The sequence below is a fragment of the Limulus polyphemus genome, unplaced genomic scaffold (genome assembly GCF_000517525.1).
Source record: "Limulus polyphemus unplaced genomic scaffold, Limulus_polyphemus-2.1.2 Scaffold179, whole genome shotgun sequence".
NCBI lineage: Eukaryota > Metazoa > Arthropoda > Merostomata > Xiphosura > Limulidae > Limulus > Limulus polyphemus.
Genome location: NW_013665789.1, coordinates 148,940 through 160,186, shown reverse-complemented (window position 1 = coordinate 160,186; position 11,247 = coordinate 148,940). Strand labels below are relative to the sequence as shown.

Sequence of the window (11,247 nt, the reverse complement as noted above, 5' to 3'; positions counted from 1 at the left end):
TAAAGTGACTGTCGAAATTCTGCGTATTTTAAAGTTGTATCGAGAAAACATAAACTAGTTTTATTTAAGAAAGGACTTGTATCGCTGAAGTTCCTCGGAAAGAACTTATACCGGAAATTAATAAACAAACAGAGACGTAACAGTATGTTTATTTATTTATTGATGTATATATTATATTATATTTATTATATTATTATTCATTTATTCTCATCACTCGAGTATGTATTCGTAATATTTATATATTTATTATATTATTTATGTACTTTGTAGGCCAAGTCTATTCATTTATTGTCAATTTATTCATTTTTATAACTATTTTTTATAGGTGTTTCCATATTTTTATTATTATTATTTAATGAAGGAAAATGCAAGGAAGCAAAATAGAGCATATGAATTAAAAACAAATAATGTAGGTCGCCAGATGAAATATTCCTTTTTTACTTTCTTTTCTGGTAGAACTAGGAGATGATGGCTATATAAGTCCAGAGAACTGTAGCTGTCCGAGAGACTTATACGCTGTTACGATATCCCTCCTCCATGCTCATCACAACATATCATTCCCCAACAAAGAATGCCAATGGATCAAGAGGGAGAGCAAACAAGAAACAATGTGATGCGGCCTTGACATATTTGAATTAAATTAAAAAGAGCCTTAGGCTCTGAAGACTTGCATGATCAAACGTAACTGCTTTTCACGATAAAATGATTCTACAAAAAAAATGAAAAACATTAGCAAAAAAATATGAATAAATAAATAAAAATCAGCAAATTCAATCAACATTTCTACACTTGAAGTCAATATAGTTAATTTAAATCCCCAATATTTGTAAAGAAGAAGACAAAAAATAGAAGATGGATGGTTCGATGGCCGAACGGACAGACGAGGGACGCTGTACCACGATAATAGGTACTCTGGACCATGTGACAGTGGGCACAATAAATAACAAATTGAATCAGACTATTCTATTACAGAGCCTATCATTAATATTTTTTTCTTATTACAGGACCATTGATAAAATATACCCTTTCAGAAATTTTAAGTCTTAACAAGACCAGCTGATCATGCGCATATCAGTTGGTACCTCCAGGATCTCACATAAGGCGATAGTTTCAAGGGACTTGCGTGGTATTTTTCCTCTGAACCAGAGGTTTCAGACTTGCCAGCGCCAACTGTTGAAGATATTCTGACAAGAGAGGAGTATACAAAAGCCGAGAACCCAGTATATTTTCCCAAAATATTTAGTTTTCCATAAGACAGCGTCAAGATAACGAAGTGAAGACTCGGGGTTAGAGAATGAATCACGTGTGGTCTCTATATCGGCTCACATCACAGCTTCAAACTTTGATCTAGTAATAAAGGCTGTTAACTTTCGTCGGCGTCCCAGGAAGTCAATGTTGAAAACGATTTTAGGATCATACGACATCGAAGGAATTCAGCAGGAAAAAGCCGCTATATCTACTTATAAAGAAGTCACTAACCAGAAAGGTCAAGAGAGTGGTTTATGGCTACATCCGTCTGAAGCTTTGGGTGGATCACCTGATAATATTGTAAATGCTACCACCATTATAGAAGTGAAATGTCCCTACAGCGCCCGCATCGCGCCGTTACTTAATCTTCTGGAGAAAAGATATTTCTTGAGAAGAGATCCAAAAAACGAGAGCATACTACAGCTGAACATCAGTGATCTTCCCGGGTATAAATATTACCACCAGGTCCAAGAAAATGGTCACTGACTAATAGAGATGTGTATAACTAGCCAAACGTACGTGTTTCAAGTCCACCGAGATTCCGCTTGGGTGGAAAATATCCCAGGACTGCTTGATTTTTTCCCAAAGTGTTCTTGCCTGTGTTTTTGAACGGCGGGATTGATTAGCGTTTATTGTAAACAACAAATAAGATTAGAAGTGTTTATGCCTACTTCGTTTGTGTTAGCTAGGTTACCTAGGTGTGATTGTACAAAATATAATATGTACGTATACTAAAATGTATGAACCTATTCACAAATAATATTTTTCATGTTTACACGCCAATGAACACTCGATTGCGAAACCGATAATAACTTTTATTGATCATGATTTGACACTTCTTATTTATTGACAACGATAATAATTAAACATTTGTGTATCCAAAGCTATCCAATACTCGATTGAGAATACGAACAAAGCCAGGTTTGCACTTGTATACTCTATAAAGAACGTTGATCATCTATACAAATTGTAAAGGTCTCTGCAACAGATACAGACTGGAACAGACAGATACTGCACACATGTAATATGTTAAACATTTAGTTACATGTATCGCATTTATCAAGTCAGTAACCATGCAACAGGTATTTGGATTTGTTGAACACATTTCTTTGGTTAGAGGATTTTGAAAATTAACTAACATTGCAGTAACTTGAAATATTTTACTAGCAAATGGTCAATGGTGATGAGGAAGATGGTCCAGAGTTGAAAAGTTTTCATCAGTTGGATAGCCCTCTAGCGACAGTGATTTCAGCCTGGGTCCTGGCAAATTGACCTTTGTTTAAAAATGGTTGGAGATTCAGAGATACGTGTGGAGCCATGAGATCTTGTATGAAGAATCCTTTATCTGTGATCATAAGGTTTATGTGATGACACCAAAAGTTGTTTTGGTTTTAATAACGGATTTTCCATAATTCAGCTACGCAGATTTCGAAAATAATGTTATTATTTTTTTTCTATCACGTAAGGATTTTTTACAAATCGGAAAAATACTCTTACTTAGACCAAATTATTATTTCGTTTACTACAATGAACATTTGTTATTATTATGTTTATTAACAAAAATACAAACAAACAGAAGAAAAGGGAAGAACATCAATGTCAAACGAATATGCATCTTCATTCATCCTGATTTTGTTTTGTGAAATCTACGTCTTTTAGTCTCAAACTACGTGTTGTGGTCTTGCTTTTATGTATTGCGTCATAACGTTTTGTGAAAAATCTGTATATAATGGAGAAAAATGGATATCATTTTCGGACTCAGCGTACAGGAATTACTGTACAAATTTCAAGACAATAAACTATCGCAGGCCTGTATTATTTTCGTATAGTTTAAGTATACGAATATAAGTACAGTATATACACCAATTCTTGTTAATAGATACGACTTTTTTTTTTAACTTGTGATATAAATATAAGTCAAGTTATTTAAAGTAGAAACAAAGTAAGCGATGACTAAAAAGATCGATGTAAAAAGAGGAAAAAGAATATAATCTAAGATTACAAAAAAAAGACGTTTCGAAGCAGTTTGTAAATCAGTATTAAAACAACTGCATGGTATAAACAATAGATTTACAACCTAATTAAAAGAACAAAAACACAGTACCGGCTCCAGCTTTTCCTAAGTGTGTGTTTGGTTGTTAATGGAGTCAAATCTAAAATGTATCTAAAATTAGATAAATAGACGGCATTAGCTTGGGGAAACCCATGACACTTCAAAGGGCCCTTGCCCGACCCCAGCTAGCGTTGGTCCTGCAAAAACATGGTCTGGGATATGTATTCAAGATTTATCTTACCATGCAAACAAGAAACTGACTCTAAGCAAATATTTTACCATATATTTATTAGGTATATAACCACAAGGACAATATACAACGATAATTTACACGTATAACACACTGAAGACACTCATTTGATTTACTCAAAGCAGGCTGTACACGTACACGCAAAATGATGTAGCATCAGACTATTTCATCAGCTCAAAACACATTTAAAACCCTAGTAAGTTAGATTAGTTTGAATAGAGCCTGAAAAACTTATATATACAGAAATATGCGTACGTTATAATTAACCAGAAATCTGAACGCAGATTAATAAAAACTCTTAATGCATTTAAACTTCAAAATGTAAAAAGTTACATCTAATGTCACATAAAGTTCACAAGACAACTATTAACGTAAAAATGTCCTTCAACAATTTCTACCATGCTAACTTAGATACGCACAGGCTTGCTAAAGACTTTGCAAAGATACTTATGATAAACCATAAGCGGGTTTTTAGGTTGGTTGATTGTTTGGTTTGGAATTAAACACACAGCTACACAATGGGCTATCTGTGCTCTGCCCACCACGGGTATTTAAACCCGGTTTCTAGCATTTCCACTGGGGGCAGGATTTTTAAGAATAAATTTTACGAGCAGATCAAAACACCAAGTTCTGCTTTAAGAGATTTACTTTAAGAATAGTTATCTTTGTGATCTGTCAGGGATGGATCCAAAGGGGGAAGGTGAGAGTGCTTTAACTCCCCTTTCCGATGAACTAACAAAGAACAATGAAAAAAACGAATTGGATTTATGGAAACTCTCCCTTATAAAACGTTTTGGATCCGCTTCTGCATGCGCAACATCATTCAATATCTCACTGATCATAAATAGCATAAAATACGTACATGTAAACGAAATTCCAAGCATTCAGTACTTCTAATTCTAGAGTGGATTTTCATGATGAGATATGGATTTTATACAAAATTGAGAATCTTTAAAATCTTATCTTTTTACTGGCTTGTTTACAATAGAATCAATATTCCTTTTGTAAGAGTAGTGTACTCTAATTTAAATGTACAACTCCGGAGACTTATTTTATTTCTGGATTGTATGGCTCCGCATCAGTCAGTTGTCATACAGTTTGCAACCAAAGAAGATAGCAGAAATCATTATTTTATTTCTAATTCACTGATGACACTCTGTCTTGTGCGTGTGCCTAATAGTTTACTATTGGAGTAACTTTCTTAAAACATTTGGTCTTTCACATGCCCAAACAGTAATTATCATTGGGCCTAATATTTGTTAGTCATGCAGGAGACACGTCAGAAAAAGTGATTAACACTCCACGACGACGCTAGAACATATAAAGTTTCCATGTTCAGCACTTATACATGTCACACAGCAATTTCTCCATTGGGGTGTTACCAATCGTCCTCTGGAAGAACAAGGTTTCTATTCTGTCTGCTGGAACATATCTTAACGAGGGCAACATCAGCAGTAGTCTTCCGAATCTGAAAACATGATGTATAACGTTTATTGTAAAACATTCTAAAATTTTGCATAAACAGCTTCAAACTAACAAATCTGTGCATTCATCTTAATAGCTTCAGAAAGCTATGGTTTATTGGGTGATATGGAATCGAAAGATGTAATTTGTTTAGGTATTTGTTTGTTTGTTGAATCTCGCGCAAAGCTACTTGAGGGCTATTTGCGTTAGCCGTCCATAACTTAGAAGTAATAGGCAGCTAGTCAACATCACCCGCCTCAAACCCCTGGGTTACTCTTTACCAATGAATAGTTAGCTTGAACGTCACATTGTAACGCCCCCACGGTTGAAAGTGCGAGTATGTTCAGTGACTGGATTCGAACCTTCGACTCATAAATTGCGAATTGAACCTAACCACCAGACCATGTCAGGCCTCAGGCTGTAATAAAAAATGATGCAAATACATATAAGATGTTCGAAACTGAGTTGTAGTATTTTACACCTGTGAAAAGCTAGTACATAAAGGTAAACGTGAAACTCCGACTTTCCAACAAGCTATACACTCCTCGTACTATCAAATCTCAATATTTTTACAGAAGCATTAAAATCGACAAGTATTTCTCTGACTATTATGTATATTATTTGAAACAAATAAATATAAAGAGATAAGAATGAAATTTTTATTTAATGCTTTATGGTTATAAGTATTTGAGAAGCATGTAAGTGATCAATAAAATGTTTCTCTAAAATAGAAGGATTTACGCTCTACATATCGAAAATAGTATGCTTCTGGCCTATTTTTTAATCTACACGTATCAAGAAATTTGTTAATGTTTATCCGGAAGGAAGTTAAAATAACGTGATGGGGGTAGGAAAACTGAGATAGTGAATTTTTGTCTTGGAGGAAGCAGGATACCACGCGCTTTGGTGCGTGGCTGAGGCCGAAACGTCCAAATCTGTGATAGGAACTGCAGGGGATGTGCGAGGAGCGTCCCTCAAGAAAAGTTTTTATTTTTGGTGCTTTTTCCTGCTATTTGGTGCATTTAAGGATTTTAGAGCTTTCAATCCTATATTCGTTGTAATTACTAATCAACGGAAGAAAAGTCTCACAAAACGAAAGAGTGGAAGGTGGCGACTAAATGCGGGAATATGGTTTGTCTATGGACAAGACCTTTGTATGGAACTTTCTCCAGCGTTTAGGAAGTAATCTTGAGTCATATATAACAATCGACTTGGAGAAGAATGAGTTAGTCATTAATCAGTTAATGAATAATCAGTGCATAATTTAGTCAGTCACCTGGTCACCTACTTAATTCAATGCAGTGAAATATTGAGTTTCTACTTTGAAGATGAAATACAAATACGATACGAAATTAGCAAGTGAGTGGAATTTCTGTCAGGCACGGTTTATCTGTAAAGTTATGCCTTTCCATAGAACTTGAAGTTCAGAAACAAAATGTTTGTTATCGTTAAGTGAATTTATCCTTGTTGTTTTTATCGAATTATTCACAAATTTGATCAACAATGGAAACCATTATAACATTATAAGTAACTAAGTAGGGTTTTGTTCTCGCAAAATCTTTACAGGTTGAGTGTGGACTTGACTAAGCAAAAATATTGTACAGAACTTTCACCTGGATTCTTTTAGAATTTACAGACGATAGCCCAAACGTGTTAAGAAGTAAAAGTTGGTGATTTAATGGAAAATTAAAACACATTCAAATTGTGGTGCATATAATTAAAGAGATTTTTTAGTCTTTTGTATAATCATTTATAACCCTGCCATTCTCAGGTAATTTCTTAAAGACTTTTCAACTATCGAATAACTTAGTATAGGTTATAAAAAATAAAACAGTTATTTATAATAACTCTGTTGGCAAGCTTCGTTACTTAGCATTAAAATTAATAACTTAAACTAAAGGTTACAACATTATAGTCTTACTTTTAATATTCTATAAAGACAAGTATACTTCATACATATACTTCGTTAGATAATAGGTCACACGTCCTCGTCTAATAGTTATAATTATAAAAAATTAATGAAATAATAAGCAAACATTTTACATTAAAGAGATTCATACAGAATACATTTACTTTCTGTCCCTCGTCGAAATATGATATAATTACTTACAATTTTGTAGCACAATTTACCTTATAATTAAAAGAAACTGAAATTGAAATATCAACAATTGTGCTATAATGGGACTGCATGCTGGGTAATTAATCATCAGCTTTGATTAAAATTTAATAGAAGCCGCCACATGCATTGAATATGGTAGGGAAGCAAAAAGTAATAAACAAATTGCAAAAATATCAACATCTAAAATGATGTTGATAATTAATTTGATTTCAAGACCGAAAGTGTAGAATAAGAATACCGATGGAACTATGTACATACTGAAGACGAGATATTAATGAAGGAAAAGAAATATACCAGTAAAATGTTTTCACACTATGAAAATATATCTTGTTTAGTTCTCAACTGGTCCACCTGCAGTTGTGAAATATTTCCAAAAAAGTTACTGTATCAGTTGTTGCACAGAATTAGAGTTATATGAAACAAAAATGCACATTGACACAGGCGAGTTAGAATCAATTGCTGAGTTGTGTCATGGCTTTGAAGCCTTATTCTATTTTGTTCACAAAGCTCCAACTACAATGACAAGCTCCATCTAGCTGAGCCATTCACAATTAGCTAAACTTATTAACGACAACTCTATCTTCCAATGGGATCATGGATTATTAATTTCATAAGATCAACTTGCTGGCCACCACTGCCCTGTAGACCGATGAAAAGGAATTATAAGAACTTATAATTGAAAGTAAGGATGAACGTACTAATATTTCACCATACTTGATCTTCTGTATCCAGAGTCGATTAGGCCTTTCGCCCAATACTAGAGCTTATCAGACCGGCTGAGATACGAAAGATATAGTAATGGACGAGACACTATTAATATCATCTATTACTTGAACAGAAGCTGTTTCGGTGTGAACTAAGTTAAATTAGTGAAATGTACTTTTATCAATTATATGTAAGTCATTATATATCAGAATTAAGAAGATACAGCCTAGATAGGCAACAAATAGCTAGAGGTACTAATACTCATGATTGTAGGCAAGTAATGTCAGACTTCTTAGATAAAATTCACGTTAAAGAATTAAATTATTTCACAAAACCTTTAGTGAATAAAATTATAATATGTGTGTTTTTTGCTGTGTCCACCGAGGGAAATCGAACTCCTGATTTTAGCGTTGAAATCCGTAGACTTACCCCTGTCCCAAAGGGAGACGAATAAAATTATAAAAATGTATAATTTAAGTGATGGAGTGGAGTAGTGATGTTTAAAAAACATATGTTCTGCACACAAGATAGCTTTGTTTAATAACCCATTTTTTAAATTTTAGCTCAACAACATAATGTAAAATTCTATCCTTTATAAGTTCCATGGAAACTTGAGGTCTCTATATAAATTCATAAACCAACTTCCGAGCTAGCATTTTAGCATTTTTGGCCACGTTTATAAACCACCCCACAATGTTTTATTACAATTTAATTATGACTGAAGACCTAAGACATCAACACGTACTCTTTCGAGACTGAGGCGTTCTTTGAAGACCTGCGTATAATTTGCCTTTCTTTCCACCCTTCTTCTAATGACATATATATTGTTTTGTGACTAGGTTTTTCAGATGTTCAACAGGATGAACGACGTGTTGTTCAGCGCTATTTCACTTGTGAAATACTTTTAAATTGGGCTTGCTGTGGTTCCAACGGGATTTCTTAATCACAATTTAAAGGAATAGTGTTTTGGTTGTCTATTAATCAGTACAGTAAACCTATATGCTGTTTAAGACACTTAAAAGAAAAGAAGCCCAAGTTTTCGTGGTTTTCTATAAGCCAATAAAGTGGCAGTGATCATATAAATCTTATATCATATATAGTCATAACAGTTTCGTTTTTTTTTAGGTACAACTTTTCTCCCTTAGTATCAATGCAGCTTTCAACTTTACCTGCTAATGCAGGTTTGTGGTTGGAGTTATCCTTGGATCAAATAAATATTTTGGAAGCAATCTAGAACACGTCTGACGGTCGATCTAATTAGCTGGTCCGATAATTGACTGTTCTTCCTCACGTGGTATATATTTATCTTTCCACAACTCTTGAAAGTTGTTTGTCTATCTCTTTGTGCTGTGATAGACATGTCTTCTACTGTTCTAGCATTTAAATGTATAATTTCTGGGACAGTGTTGAGCCTGGTTTTGCCCATTATTTTTTCACGGCATGCTTTTCCATTTTTCTTTTCATCGGTATATACTTCATACCACTAGTGTAAGATTTCCATAACGTTCTTTGTTTATATGTGCGGTTTCTAATATCTGTTTATATTTTAATTCCACACATGCATTTTTATGAGGTAAGTTTCCATTAGAAGTATTGTAGGTAACGCTCACACTAGTTGGTCTATAGAATTTATATATATATATATAATGTAGAAATGAAAGAGTTTAGGTATGAAAGATTAATTGCACACAGTTTTTGTTAAATCCATTACAATAATAGGCTCAAGTTCCGCTTCTAATATAACTGGTTAACTGTACTTTAGGCTTAATTGCTAGTTATATAACGTAGACGCTTTTGGAGCACAACTTGTCTCAAGTGACTCGATGAATATTTAAGGAACACACAACTATTTCTCTGGATATCTAGTTTTCTTTACCACACACACAGGTCTCTTATATAAAGCATATTTGTCTGTCTGATGTCTTACGTCACAACTTGGGGTGAGGATCTGGCCGACCCAGTAGAAGAACACAAGTGGATCATCCAAAGATCAAGTTTAAATAAATAACCAATCGGACAAAATGTTTGAGTTTGGAAGCCTTTTCAATTTTTGCAACGTGGAGCCAACCTCAAATGAAAGTGATGTTTAATTTCGCGAATAGCAGATCGCCGTGGTGAAAGACGCACAAACTTGCATGGCGAATAATCCCCACGAACGACGTAACGTCATCCCCGTTACATTAATGAACTAAAAGTCGCGCGAGGTGTGGATGTATATGTTAGTATATATAATCATAATGTATGTAAATATATTTATAGATATAAAGTTGGGGAATGAAGAACTATTAATGTAAGGTTTTTAGTTCTGTTTAATATCATTTTGTGATTATTAAATGAAAGGGTGGAGCTTTAGAGTCTTGTAGAAATATATTGTGGTCTATTTCTACGATGAAATTAGTTTTGTCTTTTTATACATCTTATAAAAGAGTGAAGTATGGGAATCTTACATTGTAGAAATTTAGGGTCGTTTATTTCTACTGGTTGTATCTAAATATTAATAGTAACTGTCTTCCCACAACTGGCTGCAGACAATGAAAGGCAGTAAGTAGGTTTGTGTGTGTGTGTTTCTTATACCAAAGCCACATCGAGCTATCTACTGTGTCCACCGAGGTGAATCGAACCCCTAATTTTAGCATTGTAAATCCGAAGAATTACCACTGTCCCATCGGGGGACGAAGGGCAGTAGGAGTTGAAGCGTTGTGGGTTAAAACTCTCAACTCCTAACCCTTAACTGATTTTCCTTACTGATGAGTCTCGATCTTGTCTGGGGTGCTATGGCCACAGACATCATCAGTTATGAGTTTTAGTGATGACAACATTTCAATGGAAAAATTAATTTTGATTTTTGAGCCTCTTTGTAATATTTTTGATTTATATTAGTTTACCATTATTATTTTATAGTGCTGATTAAAAAATCGCCTATTTACAGTTAATGTATTTGATAGCCTCAGAACTATTGATTTATAAAATTTACAAGGAAATTCTGATGTGAGAAACTAGAACAATGTACTCACTCCAAAAGGCTTAGCTTAATGAATATTTACGTCACTCATAGACTAAGTCAAACATTGAAATGTTGTGATCGTGGCTGTGAGCTAAATTTGTCATACTCAGTTTAAAGAAATAACAATCAGCAAATAATTTGGAAGATGGAGGAAAGAGGATGGTAATATGGAAATTGTGTGAGAGTGAAAGTACGTGAGAAGAACGGATGCTACTTAAATCAAATGGAATTGTGCATTATAATTAGAAGAACACTAGTGAGCCAGTTACAAACTCCCCAAGCGTAAAATATTAGTGGTAGTGTTATTGTTTGTTTGTTTTGAATTTCGCGCAAAGCTACATGATGGCTATCTGCGCTAGCCGTCCCTAATTTAGCAGTGTAAGACTAGAGGGAAGTTAGCTAGT

At 34.1% G+C, this 11,247-nt stretch overlaps 1 protein-coding gene across 1 annotated transcript in view; it reads right to left on the bottom strand.

Moving 5' to 3' along the window:
- Positions 1–4,445: 4,445 nt before the first annotated feature.
- Positions 4,446–11,247, bottom strand: part of LOC106478081 (photoreceptor-specific nuclear receptor-like) — a 20,898-nt gene continuing 14,096 nt past the window's right edge. Inside the window, exon 7 of the mRNA XM_013938593.2 lies at positions 4,446–5,019. Coding sequence (XP_013794047.1) covers positions 4,887–5,019 — 133 coding nt within the window. The 3' untranslated portion in view covers positions 4,446–4,886. The remainder of the gene's footprint in view (positions 5,020–11,247) is intronic.